This window comes from Dromiciops gliroides, chromosome 4, assembly GCF_019393635.1.
Source record: "Dromiciops gliroides isolate mDroGli1 chromosome 4, mDroGli1.pri, whole genome shotgun sequence".
Lineage (NCBI taxonomy): Eukaryota > Metazoa > Chordata > Mammalia > Microbiotheria > Microbiotheriidae > Dromiciops > Dromiciops gliroides.
This window is the reverse complement of record NC_057864.1, coordinates 154,310,570-154,334,101: the sequence shown is the minus strand read 5'-3', so window position 1 is coordinate 154,334,101 and position 23,532 is coordinate 154,310,570. Positions and strand designations below refer to the sequence as shown.

Genomic DNA, 23,532 nt, shown 5'->3' with positions numbered 1-23,532 from the left:
TTTGTGATGCTCTCTATCTCTTGTTTGGTCATAAACCTTAACTTTTCCTTTAAGAATTTGGATTCTATACCACTTTGTGCATATATGTTTAGTATTTATATTACATCTTCATTGTCTATGGTAGTTTCCTTCCTTATCTGTTTTAATTAGATTTATTTTTGCTTTCACTTTGAGATCAGGATTTCTATTCCTGCTTTTTTTTTTCAGCTGAAGCATAATAGATTCTGCTTCAGTCCCTTACCTTTATTTTGTGTGTGTCTCTATACTTCAAGTGTGTTTCTTGTAAACAGCATGTTGTAGGATTCTGGGTTTTGACCCACTGTGCTATCTGTTTCTATTTTATGGGAGAGTTCATCCCATTCACAGTTATGATAATTAACTCTGTATTCCCCCCCATCCTATTTTCCCTCCTGTGTGTACTGTCTCTCCTTTCACCCTTTCCCTCTTCAACAGTGTTTCACTTCTGTCTACCACCTCCCCAAGTCTGCCCTTTCTTCTGTTAGTCCCCCCCACCTCCTCCCCTCCTACTTTCCTGTAAGGTAAGAGAGATTTCTATATTCAACCGATTGGGGGGCAACTAGGTGATGCAGTGGATAAAGCAGTGGCCTTGGATTCAGGAGGATCTGAGTTCAAATCCAGTCTCAGACACTTGACACTTACTAGCTATGTGACCCTGGGCCAGTCACTTAACCCTCATTGCCCAGCAAAAAAAAAAAGAAGAAGAAGAAGAAATTAAAAATATATTCAACTGATTGTATAGATTATTCCTTCTTTGAACCAATACTGATGAGAGTAAGGTTCAAGAAATGCCCATTGCCGAATACTATTGTGCTGTAAGAAATGATGAGCAGGAAGAGTTCAGAGAAACCTGGAGGGTCTTACGTGAGCTGATGATGAGTGAGATGAGCAGAACCAGAAGAACATTGTACACAGTATCATCAACATTGAGTGTTGACCTACTGTGATGGACTATATTCTTCTCACCAATGCAATGGTACAGAAGAGTTCCAGGGAACTCATGATAGAAGAGGATCTCCAAATCCAAGAAAAAAAAAGAAAGAAAGAACTGTGGAGTATAGATGCTGATTGAACCATATTATTTCTTTTGTTTTGGGTGCTGTTGTTTTTTTTTCTATTTTGAGGTTTTTCATCACTGCTCTGATTCTTTCTCTTGTAACAGGATTAATGCAGAAATAGGATTAATGTTATTATGTGTATATATATATGTGTGTGTATATATATATCTATATGTATATGTATAGATATATATAGATATAACCTATATCAGATTACCTGCTGTCTAGGGGAGGGGGGAGGGAGGGGAGGGAGGGAGGGAGAAAAATCTGAAATTGTAAAGCATGTATAAACAAAAGTTGAGAACTATCTTTACATGTAACGGAAAAAATAAAATATCTCAAAAAAAAAACCAAACAAACAAAAAAAAACATTATCTTATTGATGCTTTAAAAAAAAAAAAAAAAGAAATGCCCATTGCCCACCCTCACATCTTTCCACTATAAGTTTTTTTCATGCCTCTTCACGTGAAATCATTTACCCCATCCTATCTCTCCTTTTCTTCTGCACCCAGTGTGCTCATCTTTCCATCCCTTAATTATTTTTATGTCATTCCTTACAATTCACCTTATATCAGTACCTGTCTATGTATATTACTTCTAGTTATGCTATTAGTGGTACAATTTTTAAGAATTACAAGTATCATCTTCCCATGTAGGGATGTAAACAGTTTAGCTCCATTGAATCCCTTATGTTTTCTTTTCCCTTTTTCCCTTTTTTTGCCTTTCTAGGGTCTTGATATTGGAGATCAAAATTTTTGTTCAGTTCTGGTCTTCTCCTTATGAAAGCTTAAAATCCTTCTATTTCATTGAATTACCATTTTTTTCTTGAAGTTTTATGATTAATGTTTCCAGGTAGGTAATTCTTGGTTGTATTCCTAATTCCTTTGCCTTCCAGAATATCACGTTCCATGACCTCCAATTCTTTAATGATACAGCTGCTAAAACCTGATTGTGGCTCAGAGATATTTGACTTGTTTCTTTCTGACCATTTGCAGTAATTTACTTGCAATCAATTTTCCTTGACCTGATGGTTCCATAATTTGGCTGTAATGTTCCTTGGAGTTTTCATTTTGGGATCTCTTTCCTGAGATGATTGGTGGATTCTTTCAATGCCTATTTTGCCCTCTGGCTCCAGGATGTCAGGGCAGTTTTCCTGGATAATTTCTTGAAGGTGCTGTCCAGGTTCTCTTTTTGTTTATGGCTTTCAGGTGTTCCAATGATTCTGACATTGTCTCTCCTAGATCTATTTTCCAGGTCAGTTGTTTTTCCAATTTTATTTTTTTATATTTTATACTTTGTTCTATTTTTTCATTATCTTGAATTGTTTGACTGATTCTTTATGTTTCAAAGAGTCATTAGTTTCCACTTTCTGAATTCTAACTTTTAAGGAATTGTTTTCCTCAGTTAGCTTATATACTCCCTTTTCCATTTGGCCAATTCTACTTTTTAAGCAGTTGTTTTCTTTTTCCAAGCTATTGACTCTTTTTAATAATTTTCTTGCCTTACTCTCATTTCTTTTCCCAATTTTTCTTCTTTCTTATATGATTGTTAAGCTTCTTTTTGACTTCTTCCATGAGTTCTTTCTGGGCTTGAGACCACTTCCCATTTTTCTTTGGGGTTTTGCCCATAGATGTTTTGACATTGTTGTGCTCTTTTGAGTTTGCGTCTTGATCTTCCCTGTCTCCATAATAACTTTCTATGGTCAGACTCTTCTTTTGTTTTTTATGCTTATCTTTTCTTGTCCTTTTTGCTTTCTTTTAAATTTGATCTCTGCTCCTGGGATGGAAGAAGCACTGTCTCAAGCTACTTTTACCAGGGGCTCTATACCCTGGCTGTTTACTTGGTGATACACTGATGTTGCCCTGAAGCCCTTGTGTCTAGTGCAGTGGGGGTGGGGGATAGCTGGCACTGTTGGAGGCTATAGGTGTCTGGCAGCTTACCTGGTGCTGAGCCTGGGACTTAGTGCTGGTGCCTGTCATGTACTGAGGCCTGTGGGGGTATTTCTGCATTTCCATGGGGCTACCCTAAAGCATGCGGTGGTCTGTCCACTGCCTGCTGCCAGTTTGCTTATCTACCCATAGGGTTGGCATCTACTTATTTACCTGGGGCTAAAGTATGTGGCGATTCTTGGAACTGGAGTCTGTCTATTCCCCTGGCTATGCTGAGGCACATAAGGGGTCCTGGTCTTGGCATTTGCCTGCTCTACCTCACTTGGGCAAAGGACGTTCCATTAGTTTGCTAAGGTGGGACTTGCTGTTGGCTTGCTGGGACATTTGCTGTCCTGAACTTCATTCCCCTTTTACCCAAGTGAGACAGACCTTTCCTGTAGATCTTTCATGTTTCTTTGGATCAAAAATTGTTTCATCCCATCTTTTTGCTGGTTTGGCTGTTCTAGGATTTGTTTGTGGTGCTATTTTATGGTTGTTTATAAGTGAATATGGGAGATTTATGGCAATTTACCACTTACTCCTACATCTTGGCTCCCAGACCATTTAGGGTTTTCTTGGCACAACTCTGCCTCACTTAAATCTAACTCGTACAGTTATCACTCTGAGACATCATTGTTCCTCTTGAAAAAAACAAAGGGCAAACAACAACTATAATGGTTTGCCATTTCCTTCTCCAGCCCATTTTACAGGTGAGGAAACTGAGACAAAAAAGGTTAAGTTACTTACCCAGGATCACACAGCTAGTAGGTATCTGAGTCTGTATTTGAACTCAGGAAGATGAGTCTTCCTGACTCCAGGCCTAGCACTCTATCCCCTCCACCACTTAGCTGGCCCCTGTAGCAATTTAGGATGAAGTAAACTATTTGACAGGAGAGTAAAATATAGAAAAAGAGCCAAGGAAGTCAGTCAAGGGACAAAAGGGGAATACTTGAAATGCAAGTGGCAGGATTTATTATCAAAACAAGAAAATATTCCCTGTCCAAGGTCAGAAGACAAGGGAAAGAAACTAAACACTTTTATAATTGTGAAAACAATCCTTTTAGACAAAATTTCTGGGTCTCTTATCTAAGGACAGCAAGTGGTTGTTACAAGCATAGATGAGACCATCTGCTTTACTGTGTCCTTGAGTAGAGATTAGAGACTTTCTAATAATAGGCCACCAGGTGGTTAGGGAATTTCTACATTGTTAGTCTATCAAATTATGCAAAATAATTATGGTTCCTCTTTTTCCCCCACAATAGCTACCAGGGCAGAGGGAGAGACTTCCTACAATGGGAAGTCCAAAGAAGAACTATTGGTATCCCATGCCACATTTTCAGAAGAAAGCAGGAGTGAAAGTTGTTTCTCCTTTTAAAGTTAAGTGGGTGAGAGGCTCTTCCTACCCAATCCTCTTCTTTGCCCAACCCACCCCTGTTTTGGGGTAGAAGAATGCCTAGGCACCAATGTAGGGACCAACCCTTTTTATTAAGGGACTTGCCAGAAGGGGCTTGGCCCAAGGCCTATCCCCATACATGCTTCATGGGTGGCCTCTGTTACAGAGGTTTTTAGAGTTGGGAAGAATTTTACATCTCTGTTAGTCCAAATCCTTCATTTTAAAAATGAAGAGACTTGGGGGCGGTTAGGTGGTACAGTAGATAAAGCACCAGCCCTGGATTCAAGAGGACCTGAGTTCAAATTCGGCCTCAGACACTTGATACAAACTAGCTGTGTGACCCTGGGCAAGTCACTTAACCCTCATTGCCCTGCAAAAAATTAAAATAAAATAACATTATAAAAAATGAAGAAACTTGGGCCTAAAGGAGGGGATGTGACTCACCCAAATTTACACAGGTAATTAGTAATAGAGCCAAAGGTTTAAACTTGAGGCATTTTCACTCCAAATCCAACACTTTTCCCACTATACCTTACACAAATTTGTAAGTTTAACACAAAGTATTAGAAATTCGTTTTGTGTGAGCTCCTAATAAAATATCAGAGGCTAGATAGGATTGCCTTTCAAAATGAAAGAGGAAAAAAAAAAGGGTGATAGGAACTATGAGATGCCTTGTAGAGGCCTCACCTCAAAAATGGGGATAAAGGATGGCTTTATGGGTAGGGACAGGGAAAGAGGTATCTTTAGAAATGAATATGATGGAACAATAAAGTATGTCAATGCAAATTTTATGAATAAGATGGGAGTACTAATACTTGCATAACCTACCTGATAGGATTATGAAGATCAGAGAGTATACTCGGTAAGAATAAAGTGCTTTATAAATGCAAGCCATCTTCATAATTATTCCTCCCAGGGGGATTCCTACAGGGAGTCTGTCCATTCGGATTGTGTCTGACCACTATGCCTGCTGAACCACTTATACTCTGTTCTGTACTGCTCCTTGGCTTTGCAAAGCTGATTCCTCTCCACAGATGGACTCCTGGGGCTTGTTGGCTGCAAACCCTACCTTCCTCTCTTTCTGGTAGCACTCCAAAGTCCACATTTTGCTTTTATCCTATCCTTTCATTGCTTCTGGGAGACAGATTGGCTATTATTAACCAACCCCTGCCTTGAGTTACTCTCTGCTGCCTTCTGCTGCCCAAGGTGAAAAACCACATATTCCTTGCCTTCCCAACTCTTTGGCAAACCTAATGGACTCCTCAGAATACTGTTTTTAAATGCATAAATCAGAATACATTAAAATTTGAAGGATGATGATGATGTTGAAATTAAGATGAAAATTTTTTCCCATCTAAGTTCAAACATCCTTGAAATTTATCCACTGAACCCTTGGGAACCTGTGAGCCCCAGGACTATCTCAATAGCCTGATGGTTGGTCAGCCTGCATTCTCTCTCCCCACTCCAATTCATCTTCCACTCAGCTATCAACCTGATCTTCCTTGTTGTTTGTCCTTCCTTCTCAGAGTACCATGACATCAGCAGGTGATGTCATGACTTGCAGTGAATTTGATTTAAGTGAGGGAAGGCTGTGCAAAGTCCCAGCCTCACTCTCCTCCAGAGCCATCTGGGTCCAGTGGCAAGATATATAGATAGATATAGATTTTATATATATCAGGATGAATAGAAATGGCCCCAGATATTTTAGGCAATCGGGGTTAAGTGACTTGCCCAGGGTCACACAGCTAGTGTCAAGTATCTGAGGCCAGATTTGAACTCAGATCCTCCTAACTCCAGGGCCAGTGCTCCATATACTGTTCATTTACATCACTTCCCTATTCCATGAACTCCTCTGGCTCTCTACTGCCTCCAGGATCAAAAATAAAATCCTTTCTTTGATGTTCAAAGCCCTTAAGAATTTGGTCCACGGCTACCTTTCCAGTCTTACACTTTACTCCTTATCACATACTCTTCAGCCCAATGACACTGTACTTCTTGCTATCATTCAAGCAGGATACACCATCTTCTGACTCAGGACATTTTTATTAGCTGTCTTCCCATGCCTGAAATACTCTTCCTTCTCCTCTACCTCCTGGCATCCTTCAAATCACAGATTCTACCAGAAGCTTTTCCTGATTCCCCTTCATGCTAGTACCTTCCCCGTATTGATTATCTACAATCCATCCTCCATATATCTTTGTTTGGACATGGTTATTTGCAGGTTATCTCCCCTATTAGAGTGTCAGCTCCTTGAGGGCAGGGATTATCTTTTGCTATTCTTTGTATCCTTAGCACTTAGCACTATGCTTGGCACACAATAGGAACTTAATAAATGGGTTTTTGACTAGCTTACTGACTGATGAGGAACCTACTACCTTGAAAGGTGCCCATATCCATCATTCTTTCTGCTGCCAAGTTGTTTAAGATTCCTTAAAAAGTTGCCTAAAGCAGTCTTACAGCAGGCATATTGGAAGGCAGAGAGATACTTTACCATTTAGGATACCTCTCTAAATCAGAAAAGACTTACACTTAGATTGATCTTAAATTAAGTGATTTTTTTTTCCCGTCAGAGTAGTGCCTAAATACAGACTCCAATTTTTTTGTTTATTTAGCATTTTATTTTCCCCCCAATTATGTGAAAAAACAATTTTAACATCCATTTTAAAACCTTTGTGTTCCAAATTCTCTTCCTTCCTCCCTCCCCAACCCCCCTTTAAGTAGGCAAGCAATTCAATACATTATACATGTGTAGTCATGCCAAACATTTCCATATTCAGAGTACAGTAATTAGTTGGGTTTTTATTCTTCAATCCATCAAACACATCCTTTTGCTCTCCTATGTGTTATCTTGTACTCTCTAGCTATAGTGTCATATCCTTTAGGGCCGGAAGAAACTGTCTTCTCTCCCTTTTATTTCCCCTCCCCACGAGACCTGGTATCTTAGCACCTAGTGCCCATAGTGGGCATTCAACAAAAACTTTTCTTACAACTTCACTCAGAGTTTAACCCCTCTTCCCCATAAGGAAGTCCTTCCTAGAGTCCCACCTAATCTTCACCTCTCTGATCTCTTACAGCTCCATTCACTGGGAAGTTCGGTGAGTCCTACCTTCCTTGTTTCCCCATTTAGTCCTACATTCTGACATTGTGAACCAGTCTGATCCCTTGGGAATCTAGGTATCTGTCTAAGGAGAAATCTCTTCATTCCCCAGAGCTTTTTTGTGACAGGGAGTGAAAGACTGTGAAAAGAACACTAATTTTATACTAATCTAGTATCCCCTGGCCCCAGAGCAGGAGCCAACATGGACTGACCCTCTCCCACTGCTTTTTGGCTTACATACTGGTCCCTCTGCAGAACGGTATCTCTCACCTAGAAGGAGGTGTCCAAGGCAATTTTCTCTCACCTTTACCAAGCACTCTGGGATTTACTCCACCCCCTAGCCCTCCCACCACATACACCTATACCCTCACTGGGAATTCTGGGTCTAACACCCCATTGACTGAGAGTCCTAAGTCTCCCTTTCTCCAAGTGAGGAACTTTTCCTGACATCCCTGAGCTTTACTCCTCCCCACTCCTCACTTTTCCCTCACTAAGAATTATTCTAGGGGCAGCTAGGTGGCGCAGTGGATAGAGCACCGGCCCTGGAATCAGGAGTACCTGAGTTCAAATCCGGCCTCAGACACTTAACACTTACTTACTAGCTGTGTGACCCTGGGCAAGTCATTTAACCCCAATTGCCTCACCAAAAAAAAAATTATTATTCTAAGTCTTCTTTTCCTTTCACTGAGAGCCCTAAATCTCACTTCCCATCACTGAGCAGCATCCGAATATTGTTTCCACCTCATAGAGTACTCTGAACCTTCCACCCTCTCAGTAGAGACCGTGAGCCTCACTATTAACTAAGGGTGCCTCACTGTCCTCACTCCAAGGGCCCTGAGCTTCCCTCCCTTCCAGTAAGGAGCCTAGCCTTCACTTTCCCCCTCCCTTCAGAAGCCAGAGCCACACTCCCTGATATCTTCATCTTTTTCTCCTTTTAACATCTCAGATGTCATCACAAAGCCCATCCTGTCTCTTCAACCTCCATGGAACACTTTCTTCTCCTATGAGAAAGTACATTTGACATGTGAGCATCTGGATCTCATGGGATCTGGAGACATCCTATGGTACAATGAGGGGAAGAAGTTCCACCAAACCTCTGGAAACACCACTGTGATCTTGAAGAGTGGACAGTACAGCTGTGGGAGACAGGATTCTGCTCTCAGTGACCCTGTGGCCATCTCCTTCTATTATGGTGAGCAAAGGGGCATAGTGTTGCTCTGTGTTATGTCTATACCATTTAAAGATCCCAAGGGGATGTACTGAGGACTCAACTATGAATGTCCTCCCTTCCCTTACATCCCATACTTTCTAGGAACTGACGAAAGCCTGGTATGCATCTAGAGTTTTTCAAAGAGCTAAAATCTTGGGGAGGTCTATGGAAAAGGTCCTGGTGACTAGAGTGAGGGAGATGTTCTTAGATAGTGTAATGATTGGAATGACGCCACCTTCTGGAGACTTACTGTAGAAGAGTTCCGCCCATGAAGCGAAGGTCTTTGAGGGCAAGACCAGGAGTCTTTTCTTTGGCATCAGGAAGTGACGTTTGCTAGTGGGAGGAAGAAGGAAGAGCTGGGTGCTCTGACTCGCGCTCTTTCCTTTGGACTCTGGTGGAGAGCAGAGCTAGAAATGTGCTCTCCCTTTAATAGATAGATGAATGTAGGCCTTTTTTCTTCTCTCTTTATGAAATTCTTATTCTCCGTAATAAATGCTTAAAAGCCTAACTCTTGCTAAGGCTTGTAATTTATTGGCGACCACTCATTAGATATTTTAGACAGAATAGCTAGAATTTTACCCTTAACAATAGTAATGTGTCTAGTTTTTCTACCCTTATGAGGGTCTTCAGAGGCAGGAATGAAGAGGAGGTAATGAGGATTTTTTTTCTATGATTGGACTATTGTCCAATCTAATAAAGAACACCTATTAATGCAGATAAATGCCTTCTCTTCCATTTACAATTAGACTTGTCTAGGAACACCGAGAGGTTAAGTGACTCATCCAGAATGACACAGCCAGCATGTGTCATATGCAGGGTACAAGCCCAGCCAAACTCTAAGGGCACCTGTCTATCCACAGAGCCATACTGTTCCTTTCAAGTAAAAAATAGTGAGGGGCAGCTAAGTGGCACAGTGGATAAAGCACCGGCCCTGGATTCAGGAGTACCTGAGTTCAAATCTGGCTTCAGACACTTAACACTTACTGGCTGTGTGACCCTGGGCAAGTCACTTAACCCCAATTGCCTCACCCCCCCAAAAAAAAATTAGTGAAAAAGGAGGCAGAAATGTACCAGACTACAGCAGAGAAGGTCAGGGACTAATGGGGTAGAAAGGGAGAAATGGATGGGAAGTAGGAAGGAAGGAAGGAAGGAAGGAAGGAAGGAAGGAAGGAAGGAAGGAAGGAAGGAAGGAAGGAAGGAAGGAAGGAAGAGAGGGAGGGAGGGAGAGAGGGAGGGAAGGAGGAAAAGGAAGAAGGGAAAAAGAGAAGGAAGGGAAGAATGAGGGGAGTTGGGGAGGAAGGGAAGGAGGAAAGAAATCAAGGTAGGAAGGAGAGAAATGATATTCTATAGCCCCTGGACCTTGGGCACTAAGTGAAAAGCAAAATGTGACCCATAGCTTTCACTGAGAGGAAAGAAGTTCACCTTGGAATTTAATTCAGCCTCTTGATGAGTACCATGCCAGGGGGCCAGTATGAAAGCCCTAGAGGAGGGAGACAGGAAATCATGTCATAACTGGTATAACATTGATTAATGACATTAAAATTATTCAAATAGTCAACAAATATTTACTGAGGTAGTTTTTTAAAATATAATTTTATTGATATCTTTTGTTTCTAAATCCCCTAAGTTTTTCCCTATATCCCTCTCATCTCCTCTCCCAGAGGGCCATCCCATAGGATCAAGGTTTTATTTTAAAGAAAAAGAGGAAGAAGAAAAAATAAGTCAGTAAAATTAAACAACATATCAAAAAAAACTGGCTATATTTAATGTTACACACTCTGAAATACACACACACACACACACACACAAACGCCTCTGCTAAGTAGTAAAGAAAGATCTCTTCATATTTTTTCTTTGGGATCAAGTTTGTTCTTTGTAATTTTGTAACATTCATTTTCAGTTATTTTGTCATTGTTGTTCTTTCTGTTTCCATCATTGTAGTCATGTGTACATTGTTTTCTTGACTCTCCTTATTTAATTTTGCATCAGTTCACAGAAGTCTTTCCATGCTTCTCTATATTCATTACATTTGTTGTTTCTTACAATATTCAATTACATTCATTTGCCACAATTTCCTTAGCCATTCTTCAGTTAATGGGCATCTATCAGTTGTAATAACATTCATGAAGTACTTACCATTTGAAATGCATTGTGCTATGTGTCAGGGAAGATAGAAAAACATTTCATTCAATTTCATTTTATTTTCATTTCGAAATTCTCTTCCTCCTTCTGCCCCTTCCTTCACCTATTGAGAAGACCAAAAACAATCTTTCAAATCTGTGTAGTCATGAAAAATAATTTCCCACATTAACCATGTCCAAAAAAGAAAGAAAAGAAAATGTTTCAATTTCCATCAGTTCTCAAGACACTAAAAACAAATTTTTAAAAGTATCCTGCTAAATACTGCCTCCTCCCTCAGATTCTAAGATACTACATTCTCCTGGTTCTCTTCTTAACTCTCTAAACTGCTCTTTCTTTGCCTATACTAATAGCTCTTCTTTCACTTCCTGACCCCTTTAGGTGGATCTATCCCAAAGTTGTATCCCTAGTCCTTTCTTTTCTTTCTCCCTTAGTAATCTCATTAACTATCCCAACTTCATTACCACCTCTATGCAGACAATACTCAAAACTACACCTGTTTTCCAAGTTCCAGAGTTGTCTCCAGCAGTTTACAGGATGTCTCCACCTAGGTTTTCTATTGACATACCAAATGCATGTCCAGAGCCAACATTATTATTTTCTCTTCAGAACCTCCTTCTGACTTCACTATTTCATTAGTAACATAATCCAGTTTCTTCTGTTTGAAAGAAACATCAGTGCTACCTTTAACTCTTCCCTCTCCCTTATACCTCAATCCTCCATCTGCAATATCTCATATCTGTCACCGTTTGTCTATTCCTACTGCCAAAATCCTTATAGCAGTCCTTATTTAATCAGTTGGTCAACCAACAAGCATTTATTAAGCACTTACTATATGCCAGGCATTATAGGAGGTACTTGAGATAAAAAGAAAAATCAAAAACATCCCTACCACTCACTCACATTATTTCAATAACCATCTAGTGGATCCTCCCATTTACACAATCCCCTCCCCACCCAAGTCTAGCCTTCACACCACTTCCAGACCTGTATCTTGCCTAGATGTAGTCATGTCATTTTCTCAGCTCAGAAATCTCCAGTGACTCTCTATTGCTTCCTGAGTCAAGTTAAAACCCATTTGTCACATCCACATCCTTCCACAATCTAGCACCATCCCTACCCTTTCAGCCTCATCTCATACGAATCCCCTCCACTTCAATTAAATTCAACTAGCATAAAAACAAAATGAAAAATAAGCATGTATTGAGAGTCTACTAGATACCCAGCACTGTTCTAGGTGCTAGAGACACAAAGTAAAAAAAAAATGAAACAATCTGTCCACTCCAAGAGCTTACATTTTGCTTTTAAAAGTAGGGTATAATCCGGCCTCAGACACTTGACACTTACTAGCTGTGTGACCCTGGGCAAGTGACTTAACCCTCATTTTCCCACAAAAAAAAATAGGGAATACACAGATAAGAACATAGAAAACATATACCAAGGAAATACACAGTTATTATTTTGGCAAGGACAACTACTAACAACTTAGGAAATGTCTCATGGAAAAAGTGTCATTTGAGCTGAGTCTTGAATGGAGCTAAGGATTTCCAGAGGAAAGGAGAGGAAGAGGATATATTTTAGGTGTGAGAATTGCTGTTTGTCCTTCATTCTTGAAGAGGACCAATGACATCAGGCAGGTGATGTCTTGACTTGTGAGTGAGTGGGGTTTAAATGAGGCAGAGCTGTGCAAGTGAACAGCCTCCTGAGTCACCGGAGTCCATTGGCAAGGCATAGGTCAAAATGACTGTTGATGGCCCAGGATGAAGTGGGAGACCTTGGCCTTTTTAAGCTAAGGTCTTCCCCAGGTCTCAGTTTGTCTGAAGCAATGTCGCCCATTCGATAATTAAAGGCTAGGTGAGAATGTAGGCAAAAGATGGCCAAGTTTCCCTTCATGTAAGTTTGATACATGTATGTCTCCTCGTATGGAACAAGGGAGAAGAAGAGGGGAGGAGGAGGAGGAGGAAGAAGAAGAGTTTGCTTTTTATCCTAGAGGCAATAGGTAGCTACTGGTACTTTTAGAGAAGGGGATAATATGGTCAGGCCTGTGCTCCAGAAATATTAATTCAATAGTTCTATGTGTAAGATAGGGGTTGGCTGGGTGGCACAGTGGATAAAGCACTGAGCCTGGAGTCAAGAAGATTCATCTTCCTGGGTTCAAATCCTGCTACAGACACCTACTAGCTGTGTTACTCTGGGCAAGTCACTTAACCCTTTTTGCCTCCATTCCTCATCTGTAAAATGAACTGGAGAAAGCAATGGCAAACTACTCCAGTATCTTTGTCAAGAAAACAAAGAGTCATGAAGTGTCACAAAGAGTCAGACATGGCTGAAACAACTAAACAACAATTTGGATTATAGATTAAAGAGAGGAGAAACTGGAGGTATAGTCTAATTAGTAGGTAATTGCAATAGTCTAGATGAGACATGATGAGTGTTTGAACTAGGAGACACTGTGAGTGGAGAGAACAGGATGAATTTGAGAGAGATTATGAACAGAGAATCAAAAACACTTGGTAACTGGTTGGAAATGGAAGGTAAAAGAGAAGGAAGAGTCAAGGTTGCCTTCCAGGTTGCAAATCTGGGTGATTGAAAGCCTGGTAATATCCTCAACAGAAATAGGGAAATTGGGAAGAGGGGAGAACTTGGGAAGAGACAAGGAACTCCATTTTGGAGATTGTGAGTTTGAGGTACCTGTGAGATATTCAATTGGAGATGTCCAGCAGACAGTTGGTTATGCAAGATTGAAGCTAAGGAGAAAGATGAGGGATGGATACATAGATTTAGGAGTGACTTACACTTTAATGACAAAGTAACCTGATGGAGCCAATAAGATCCACAACAGAGAACAGATAGAGAGAAGAGTATCTAGAATAAAGCCTGGGGGCCATGAAATGTATTAGAATTCAGTGAAAGAAACTGAGAAGATTCTATCCTAAGGGTAAGAGAAAAACTGGGCAAGAGAAAAGTCACAAAAACCCAGACAGGGAGAGTATTCAGGAGGGTGCTTTCTAAAGAGGTCAGTTACAATGAAGACTGAGAAAAAGGCTGTTGGTTTTAATGTTTCAGAAATAATGGGAAGCCTTGGAGAAAACAGTTTTAGTCAAGTGAGGGAATCAGAAGGCAGAAAGGTATATGAAAGAGAGCAGGGGAAGAAAGCAGAGGCAATAAATGTAGATGGCTTTTTTGAAAGTTTAGTTGTGAAAAAGAAAAATATAGGCTGATAGTTTGAAGTTATGTCAGGGTCAAGTAGCATTTTTGTTTTGGGGGTTTTGTTTGTTTTAAAGAATAAGGTGGAACTGTAGGCAGTAGAGGAGTAAGAAAGGAAGCCAATGAATGTTCTAGCCCAATTAAGCTACTCACCAGTCATTGTACATACCCCACATTTGACTGTCCCATGCCATTGCTTATATGCTTATTCTGTATCCCTGGAATGTCATCCAACCATCCTTTTCTGCCATTTAAGTCTCTACTGATCCTTTAAAAGCTAGCCCAATTGCCACCTCTTCCCAAGAATCCTTCCCTGATCCACCCAGGACAGCAATAATTTCTCCCCTTTCTGGATATGACATAGTATCATTTTCACATAATAATTGGTTATTATGATTGCACTCCTAGGGCATCCCTCTTCAACACATGGGGCCCTCAGACAGGTTATCCCACTTCCACACCCACTCAAGAGTGTAGTTCACAATCCCCCACCTATGTGTTTATTTTTGTTAGTCAATCTGAGTGGAAAGATCAGAAAAGACTTCAGGTGGCATCCAAGCTGGGATGCAAGGATGGGTAGGATTTCAGTATGGGAAGCCATATGCCTGGAGATACTAGAGAAGAGAAAGAAAAGGTAGAAAGGGACAATCTTTGGTGTATCTTCCATTGTGTTGCAGACTGGCTGATCCTCCAGGCTCCTTACTCTGTGTTTGAAGGAGATGCTGTGATTTTGCAATGCCAAGGATGGATGAAAGTTAAGCTATCCCAGGTTACATTTCATAAATGGAAACAATCCATTTACTTCACTGAGGAAAACAAACCTCTGTCCATCAAAACAGCAAGGATAGGGCACAGTGGCCAATACAGTTGTAATGGGTATGTGAAGAATGAAAAAACAAAGAAAAGCTCTAAATCTGTCATCCTTCAAGTCCAAGGTAAGATCAGTTGGCCATGGGGTAGAGACTGCTGAGAATAAGTAGCCACTGGAAACTATAAAGTCTCAGAACAGAAACCCATCCTCCTGGAAGATTCTTAGCTACAAGGGCCAGGGCTTTGACTGCTTGCCCAGAAATATTCTAGAGCAGGATGGTTGAGGGGAGGGAAGCAAAGCCTGGCAGATAGGTAATTATCTTACACTGAAGCTATTGAGTTCCTGGATTTGGGGACTGGGAGTACCACTGTGGATGTGGAATGGAGAGGGGAAAAGAATAAGTATTTATACAGTGCCTACTACATGCCAGTGACAGCTAGGTGGTACAGTGGAGAGAGTGCAAGGCTTGGAGTCAAGAAGACTCATCTTCCTGAGTTCAAATCTGGCCTCAGACACTAACTAGCTGTGTCACCCTGGGCAAGTCATTTCACCCTGTTTGCCTCAGTTTCCTCATCTATAAAATGAGCTGGAAAAGGAAAAGCCAAACCATTGCAATATCCTGGCCAAGAAAACCCCACAAAGATTCACAAAGAGTCAGACAGGACTGAAATGACTGAACAACAACAATGATGTGCCAGGCACTGTGCTTGATGCTTTACAAACATCATCCCATCTGATCCTCACAGCAACTCTGTGAGTTAGGTACTGTTGTTATCCTTATTTTACAATTCAGGAAACTGAGGCAGACAACTGTTAAGTGACTTGTCCTGGGTCACAACACTAGTAAGTAGTCCAAAGCTAGATTTGAATTCAAGCCTTCGTGACTCCAGCCCCAGTACTCTATCCATTGCATCATTTAGCTAGAATGAACTACAACTCAGTTTTCTCTAGCCTTTCTAACCCTTATCTCCCAGGACCTTCCTCCCGCCACCCCATTTTCTTTGACCCTAAGACTGACTTCTCCCCAGAGCTGTTCCCTCGACCTGAACTAAGAATCAGCAATTGCACTGAAGCCATGGAGGGGAGCCCAGTAGCCTTGAGGTGTAAGACGCAATTACCCCTTCAGAGGTCAGCTTCCCGGCTCTACTTCTCCTTCTATAAGGATAACAGGACCATAAGAAGCAGAGACCGGTCCCCAGAATACAACATCCCAGCCATCATCATGGCAAGTGCTGGATTTTACTGGTGTGTGGCAGCCACCGAGGATGGCCAAGTTCAGAAACAGAGCCTCAGGCTGGAGATTCAAGTGAGTGGAAAAGGGGAGTGGGAGTGGAGCCAACTTGGGGAAATGATGGAGAAAGACTACCTGTGGAGTCTGGGAAATGGAAATACAACTGAAGCCAGGAGAGGAACAGCTATCCAGATGAGAGGAAAGAATGACCTTTCCCATTAATATAGAGCTTGCAATGCCCCAGAATAGGCCAGAAAGCATCCAGAGCCCAGCAGACTTGCTAACTTGTCTTCTCTTTCAATTCCATTATCTCATCATTCCTTCACCTAACTGACAGTGTCACAGTAGGGCACATGGGTGAGATTCAGGGTGACAAGCAGAAGGGCTCTGCCCCAAGTCCTGGACCAATTTTCCCACAAGGGAGAAATCCTCAGTAACAAGTTCAGGTGCTCACGGAAAACCTGCTTCCTTCCTCCTCTCTGTCACGTTAGAGGGAGATGCAGGGAATTATTCTTGAAAATAGCCCCCAGCTTAAAGAGAGAGAGACTGCAGCTAAGTGTACATAGAGAGTATGTGGTCTCCCCAAAAGAATTTTTTCTGAGATCAGGACGTATTAAGCTTTGTACCCCACTATCCGACACAGTCCTGGGCTCACGGGAGCTGCTCAGTAAGTGTGTGTTGACTGAATGTGTTCTTCCTTTCCTCTGCTTCTAATCCCATTCCTGGAACATCTCAATTCAGTGGGAAAATAATGAGCTAATTTATTTCCCAATAAATTCAAACTGCCTTCATACACCACTCCTGGAACTGAACTACCCCATTCATTGACCTTTCAGTCTCTCACTTTGTTAGGTTAGGCTTCCCTGTCCTATCCCTTAAAATGACTTAGGAAAATCTCAGCAACCAAGTCTCTTTCATTTAGGGCTCCACATCTCTCCCCTCAGTCCCCATGGGGCACAGGAGGAGCCGGCTGGTTCTGGGGATATCTCTGGCCCTGTTGGGCATGACTGCCATCACTGTGGCCCTTCTGATTTATTTCAGGCTCCTGAAGAAAGCAGGTCAGTATCTTCCTTTGGCATCCTCTGGCGATAGATTCCCACCCTGGCTGGAACCCCAGCCCAAGCTTCACCCTGAAACTTACTCCCTGGCAGTCTGACTCATTCTCACCCTTCAGAAGGGGGCTCTCTGATATTTCACACATATACTCAAAGAATACTTAGGAGAATAAGGCTATAAAAATCAAAACTTGCTAAAGAAAACCAACAAACAAAAGCTGGCCATTAATAGCACATTGGTAAGAAGCGGCCAGCTTCAAGCCAACATCTTGGCTCAGCCAGTCAAAGGTCGGCCAGTAGACAACTCTGGAAAGCACTTGAAAGCACTGCTTATGAAAAGGGGAACTCTGCATGAGTGTGATTATAGTTTATTCGTTCACATTTCTATAACATTTCAAGATTTACACATGTGACATATTTGTGAGGTAGGGCAAGTGTTATCCCCATGTTACAGATTCACAACCGTGCCTTAGGATGGAGGAGTGACTTTCCCATAGGGATTTACATGGCTGGGAAATGCCAGACTCAAACTAGGGTCTTCTGACTTGATTATAGGACCCCTGACGTAGAGCCTAAAGGGACCTCATAGACTGCCAAGTTCAACCCAGTTATTTTGCAGATGAGGCCAAGTGACTTGCCTAGGACACAAAGAACAAGGTCTAGCTATCTTAAACTCAAAAGATTGGTGTGGAAGACAGAGGAAGAAATGAGGACTGGGAAATAATACTTCAAAACCCTCAAGCCCATGCCCACATGTGGGCATACACACCCAGGCTAATAGTGATGGTTCAAGTTTCTCCCACTTATAGAGATTCCTAACCTGGTGTCAGTACATTTGTTTTTGTTTGTTTGTTTGAATATTTTGATAACTGTGTTTTCAATAGAATTAGGTCCCTTTGTAACCCTACATTTTTTATTTTGTGCATTTAAAAGCATTATTCTGAAAGGGGGTCCATAGGCTTCAACAGACTGCCAAGAGGGGTCCATGACACACACTAAAAGGTGAAGAATCCTTGCATCTAAACCCAAAAGCCTTTGTCTCCAGCCAATTAATCACAGGGAACCAGCACCCTCTCCTGTACTAACCAATTGTCTCATTTTCAGAACCTTCTCCTCATACTGCTGGTCCCTCCCTTTAGCCTCTCCCAGTCCCAAAGGAAGTTGCCCAAGTTCTTCAGTGGTAAAGGAGGGACAGGAATAGGGATAAGGACTGACCTGTGATTTTGTCAGTGTAGGGCACTCCTAAGTGAGGGCACTCCCTCTACCAATACAAGTTGGCTCCTGCCCTGCAACTTAGAGCCCAAGATCGTTGCCCAGGCACCGAGAGTCATGTAATATGACTTATCCAGAGTCACACAGTCAACATTGTCAGAGGTGTGACCTGAAGCCAGGTCTTCCTAGCTTCAAAGGTAGGAAAGGAAACAGAGAAGCCAGCCTCCACTTAACCTTCAGTGGTGGAGAATTCGCCAGCTACAGAAGCAGCCCCCTCCACCTTCTGATGATTCATTGTCAGGAATTTTATCCTTAAGTGAAGCCAAAATGTGTCTCTCTGGAACTTCCAAACAATTGCTCCTAGTTCTAACCTCAGGGACCAAGCAGAACAAGTCTAATCTCTCTTCGACAAGATAGAATTTCAAATCATTGAAGATAGCTATTATGTGCCCCCACTCCAGAGCTTCTCTATGACTAATCATTCCCATGGAAACATGGACACAGATGTGGTGAAAGCACAATGTGAAATATCTATTAGGTTCCTGTTAGTTATTTTTATACCTACTTGATTTTACAGAAGGAAGTGCTGCTACTTCAGATCCTGCCAGGTGAGTCTGCTGCCTTCATCTTATGAAAGTTACTGAATATTCCTGAGACACCAGCAATGGCCCAAGTGGTATATAAACCCCATGAACCAATGCCTACCCTTAGTAAGAGCCTCAAGTAGGGCAGGGCCCCACCTTGTCCCCACCAATGTTAATACACAGTTGTCCTAAGACATCACATATTATAGTTCTTATCTGACTTGTGCCCCCATGGGGTTTGGACAGGAAGGCAGCCCCAGGAGAGAGTGAGAGGACAAGGGTCAATGATGGTAGAGGTGGAGATGGAGGAGAAAACAGGCTGCCCTTCTACTACTATTACTACTGCACTTTGGAGGAGAAGGTCACCCTGGGAAAATTCAAGGAAGCAGAGTTGCTGGTGGTGGATACCAGGGAAGGATGAGGATGAGCCACTCCCAAGGACTGCATCCAAATAGAAATATCTTTCCCAGGGCTGGCCTGCCTTCTTGCCCACCTTCAAAGCCCATACTCTCATCCCTGTCTAACTCAGCCTTCCCCAGTCCTTCCTTTGGCCTCCCTTCCACTCTGAGCTTTGGAACCCTCCTCTGTGATTAACAAACTTCCCTTCAATCTAGATCTCTTCTTTCTAGATTCCTTCCTGATTTTTATTTATTTACCTGGTACTCGACACAACCTAGCTATCTTTTGAAGACATCACATCTCTTGGCAGCCTTTTCATGACTGCATGCCCTTTCTCTTACACCTTCTAACACATAGGACATTGGAAGAGGATTTAGTATCCTCCTTGCTCTCCACTGCTACTATCACTCAGCAGCCACCTCTCCTCCTGTAAGATTTGTTCCACCCTGTCCAGATTCTAGTTGTTAGCATCCAGAGACGTTCAGCTCACTCTCCCTCCTCCCCAAGAAGTTCAGTACTTCCCTCATTATCTTCTTCACTCCAACCCGTGCTCCCTCTTAAACTGACCTTTCCAAATGTTTATCTTTCTCAATTCCCCTGACCTCTGTCTTCAGTCTACATTAGCTACACAGAGAAATGGTCTTACTTTAGACTCTACCCTCAATCCAACTCAGCTGAATTTCAGAAATCCTACTTATGGCTCTATCCGTGGTCCTTTACAGAGCTCTGGAGGTACCAACTCTCTTGAGCAGTCTCACATTGGTTTTAGTCCTCTACTGCCTATCTTTCCCATGGTTTAGGATTCCTCTTGAGCCATACCATTTCCCCGAGGTATGTTTTCAGGAGAAATCATCTCATAGAAATTAATTGTGTATAGTCTTATGGGTTAACCCTCACAAAAAGAACAGGGTTCTAAGCCCACTCTGAACTGATACTCCCCTTCTCCAATCCCAGCCCAGAATCCACAATCTATGTCATAGCCTTGCTTTTCCTCAAAGTTCATTTGCATTACTCTCTATGTTTCTTAGGGGTCCTTTCTTCCCAGGAACTCCTGAAACCCCTAAGGCCTCTCCATCAGAGGACCTGGAGTCTTGTCCAGTGTATGTCAATGGTAAGGATACAGCCGCTCTGCTGGACTGGCCTGTCCTCTGGAGACAGAGAAAAGACCTCTTCAAAAAGGAGGATGAAGAAGTCATGGGCCTTAGAGCTTCCTCAGGCACTTCTGGGAGGATCATATTAGCAATAATAGCTTAGATAGGGGCAGTTAGGTGGTGCACTGAGCCTGGAGTCAGGAAGGCTCATCTTCTGACTTCAGACACTTACTAGCTGTGGCCCTGGGCAAGTCACTTAACCCTGCTTGCCTCAGTTTCCTCATCTGTAAAATGAGCTGGAGAAGGAAATGGCAAAGCACCACTCTATGGTGGGGGAGGGGAGGTTATCCTCTTTTGCCCCACATCTTTCAAAAGCAAGTTCCCTTGCCTCTACTGTACCCCGCTGCCCCTTGCTAGCATGATAATCCTCACATAGAATATCCTTTCCTCTGGAAGCACCCTCAGATAGCTGCAGAGCCATTGATCCATGGCTGGGTTAACAAGGGGGCTGGGATTCATGGTCTTGGGTCAGGTGGGTCATCTCTGAAATCTCATCTCTCCTTCCAGTGAGTCCTCGGGATCAGGAGAGTGGGGGTGTGATCTATTCTGTGGTATTCGCCAGGAAGCAGACAAAGACAGGTAAGCAACTAGGAGTGGATGAGGTAAGGAGCAAGGGAAGCTGTTTGCACCCACCCTCCACCACAATTCCCTTCTCCAACCCATCCCTCAAGATCTGATCATCCTGCTCAAAAAACTTCACTGGCTCCCTGTTACCTATAAAATAAAATAAACTCTTTAGCTTGGTATTTAAGGCTCTCCACAATTTGGCTCCAACCTACATTTCTTAAAGGTTCTCTTTTTATCGTGTACTTAAGGAGCATCAATATTTCAATATATGACAAACGCCCCCTTCATTCTATTTTCTCATCTTCATCCTCCTCAACCTTATATCACCCATGTCCTGTCCTACTCCAGCTCTGCCTACCCCTTTCCGATCGGCCCTCTGGGTTTCCCATCCATAAGGAGCAAATCTCTCTTCATCCAGGACCCTTTCATCTCATATTCCCCTTATAACTGCTCTCACTGAGACTGGCTTCTCCCAGACAACACTGAGTCTTTGGCTATCCTCTCCAGCAATAGTTGTACCTCCTCCTCCATTCCCCCCAATGCACTGGTCCTAAAGGGAGACTCAGAATATTCCTTGCTCCCCACTATTATGTCCAGACTCTCTCCCCTTTTGAAGTTCACTCTATTAAAACTTTTCACCCTCTGCAAATGATAGGGGCTATTGTCTATTATTCTTTCCATCCTCCCTTCTTTCTGAAGTAATTCAGCACTTAGCTCACTGTCTTCTTTTCTTCTCCAATGTCTACCCTTATATTTGGGGGACTTCAACATTCATGGTGATATTCCCCCAAACAACCCTAACTCTCCATCCCTCAGTCTCCTCAAATATCATGGCCTGCTCCCGCACTCCACCTCAGTCATGCATGGGGATGGGATCTTGCCATTGCCTACACTTTCCACTTCCTTGACCAAAAACTCTGGCATTCATTTATCTGACTGTGACCTCCTCTCGGGGTAATGAGGTGGTTCAGTGGGACAGAGTAACAGAGCCGAGAGCTAGAGGAGGAAATGGTAAACCGCACCAGTATTTTTGCCAAGAAAATCCCCAAAAAAGGTCCTCCAAGAGTCGAGCAAAACTGAAATGTCTGAACAGCAGCAAAACCTCTTATTCCATCTCTCCCTTTGCCTCACCTCTCCCTTAGTACTTCCTCTTCCTCTTCTGCTAACTTCACTTTTCTCACTTCCTTATTTCAAACCCTATAGTTAGCCAATTCAACCTCACACTGTACCCTATTTTTTGATTCCTCATCCCCTTGGAGCCCTTTCTCCTTTTGAAATGGTGCAACCCCTTGGAGGGCACCCCCTGCCTCCCCTCCAAAGGGGGAAGTCCTGAAAGTGAGTTTATCCTGTCTCCTGCTCTAGAGAAGCAGCCTTGGCTCCAGTACTCTTAGCGGGTCAGTCCCCAAGCCTGCAAACGCCACCCAGCACAGGTCGCTGCCCAGTGACCTACTGGGAGCTGGTTTCATCATTTGTTCTTGCCCGGGAAGGGCCCGACCAGATATCAGAGATCTCAATGGTCTCAAGCTTCCTGGAGTACTTCCTCTCCCCGCTGGTGCAAGCTTTTCATTAGCCCTGTATCCTACTGTGGCTCTGGTCATATTGGCTGCAGGTCTCTTGGACAGTTCTCTTTTTTGCACACACTGTCCAGCCCCTCTTCTTGTATAGTGTCCTACCAGGAGCTAGCTCTGTCCCACCCTGAGGTTCTAACAGGCCAGGGCCAAGATCCCACTGACTTCGGGTCCTGTGGACTAAGCTCTCCTGGGCTTTTGCCTTTTCCTTGTTTATTCCCCTTCCAGGAGTTCACAGGCTTCTGGCTAGATGGATGGAGGTGCTTCCTGCTGTTTCTCTTTGGCCAACCTGACCATTCCTTCATCTGAGACCCTCTGCATCTTTGCTGAATGTTTGGCAGGACATAAGGGATCCTCTAGGAGTTTTCACGTCACCCTCATACCAGAAAGTCTTCTCCAAACTGCTTTTTCTGCCTCACTCCTCTCTACTCCCCTCATGCACTCTGCATTCCAGATACAGTGGACCAGGAATGGTCCCGATCTCATCCTGCCCTATCCCAACTTAGTGCATTCACACAGACTCAAACCCATTCCCCCCACATCTCTGAGACCTCTTGAAAGCCTCCTCATTCTTCAATACCCACCTTAGGTGTCACCTCCTCCATTAAAGACACTGGTGATCCACCCCATTAAAAGTGATCTTCCAGGGGCAGCTAGGTGGCGCAGTGGATAAGGTACCAGCCTTGGATTCAGGAGAACCTGAGTTCAAACCCAGCCTCAGACACTTACTAGCTGTGTGACCCTGGGCAAGTCACTTAACCCCCATTGCCCTGAAAAAATTAAAAAGTGATCTTCCTTTCTCAAATTCTCTTAAAGCACCTTGTCTTGACTTCATTTTCCCTTCTTACATTTTCTTTTGTATACTTATTTGCATATGTTTTTGTTTTTGTTTTGTTTTTGTTTG

General features: G+C 42.7%; 1 protein-coding gene across 1 annotated transcript in view; it reads left to right on the top strand.

Moving 5' to 3' along the window:
• Window positions 1–23,532, top strand: part of FCRL6 (Fc receptor like 6) — a 43,216-nt gene that overhangs the window by 10,115 nt on the left and 9,569 nt on the right. The window contains 8 exon segments of the mRNA XM_043962590.1: window positions 7,472–7,492; window positions 8,441–8,686; window positions 14,728–14,985; window positions 15,890–16,167; window positions 17,015–17,150; window positions 18,937–18,967; window positions 20,371–20,453; window positions 21,001–21,072. Of these exon segments, the coding sequence (XP_043818525.1) occupies window positions 7,472–7,492; window positions 8,441–8,686; window positions 14,728–14,985; window positions 15,890–16,167; window positions 17,015–17,150; window positions 18,937–18,967; window positions 20,371–20,453; window positions 21,001–21,072 (1,125 nt within the window).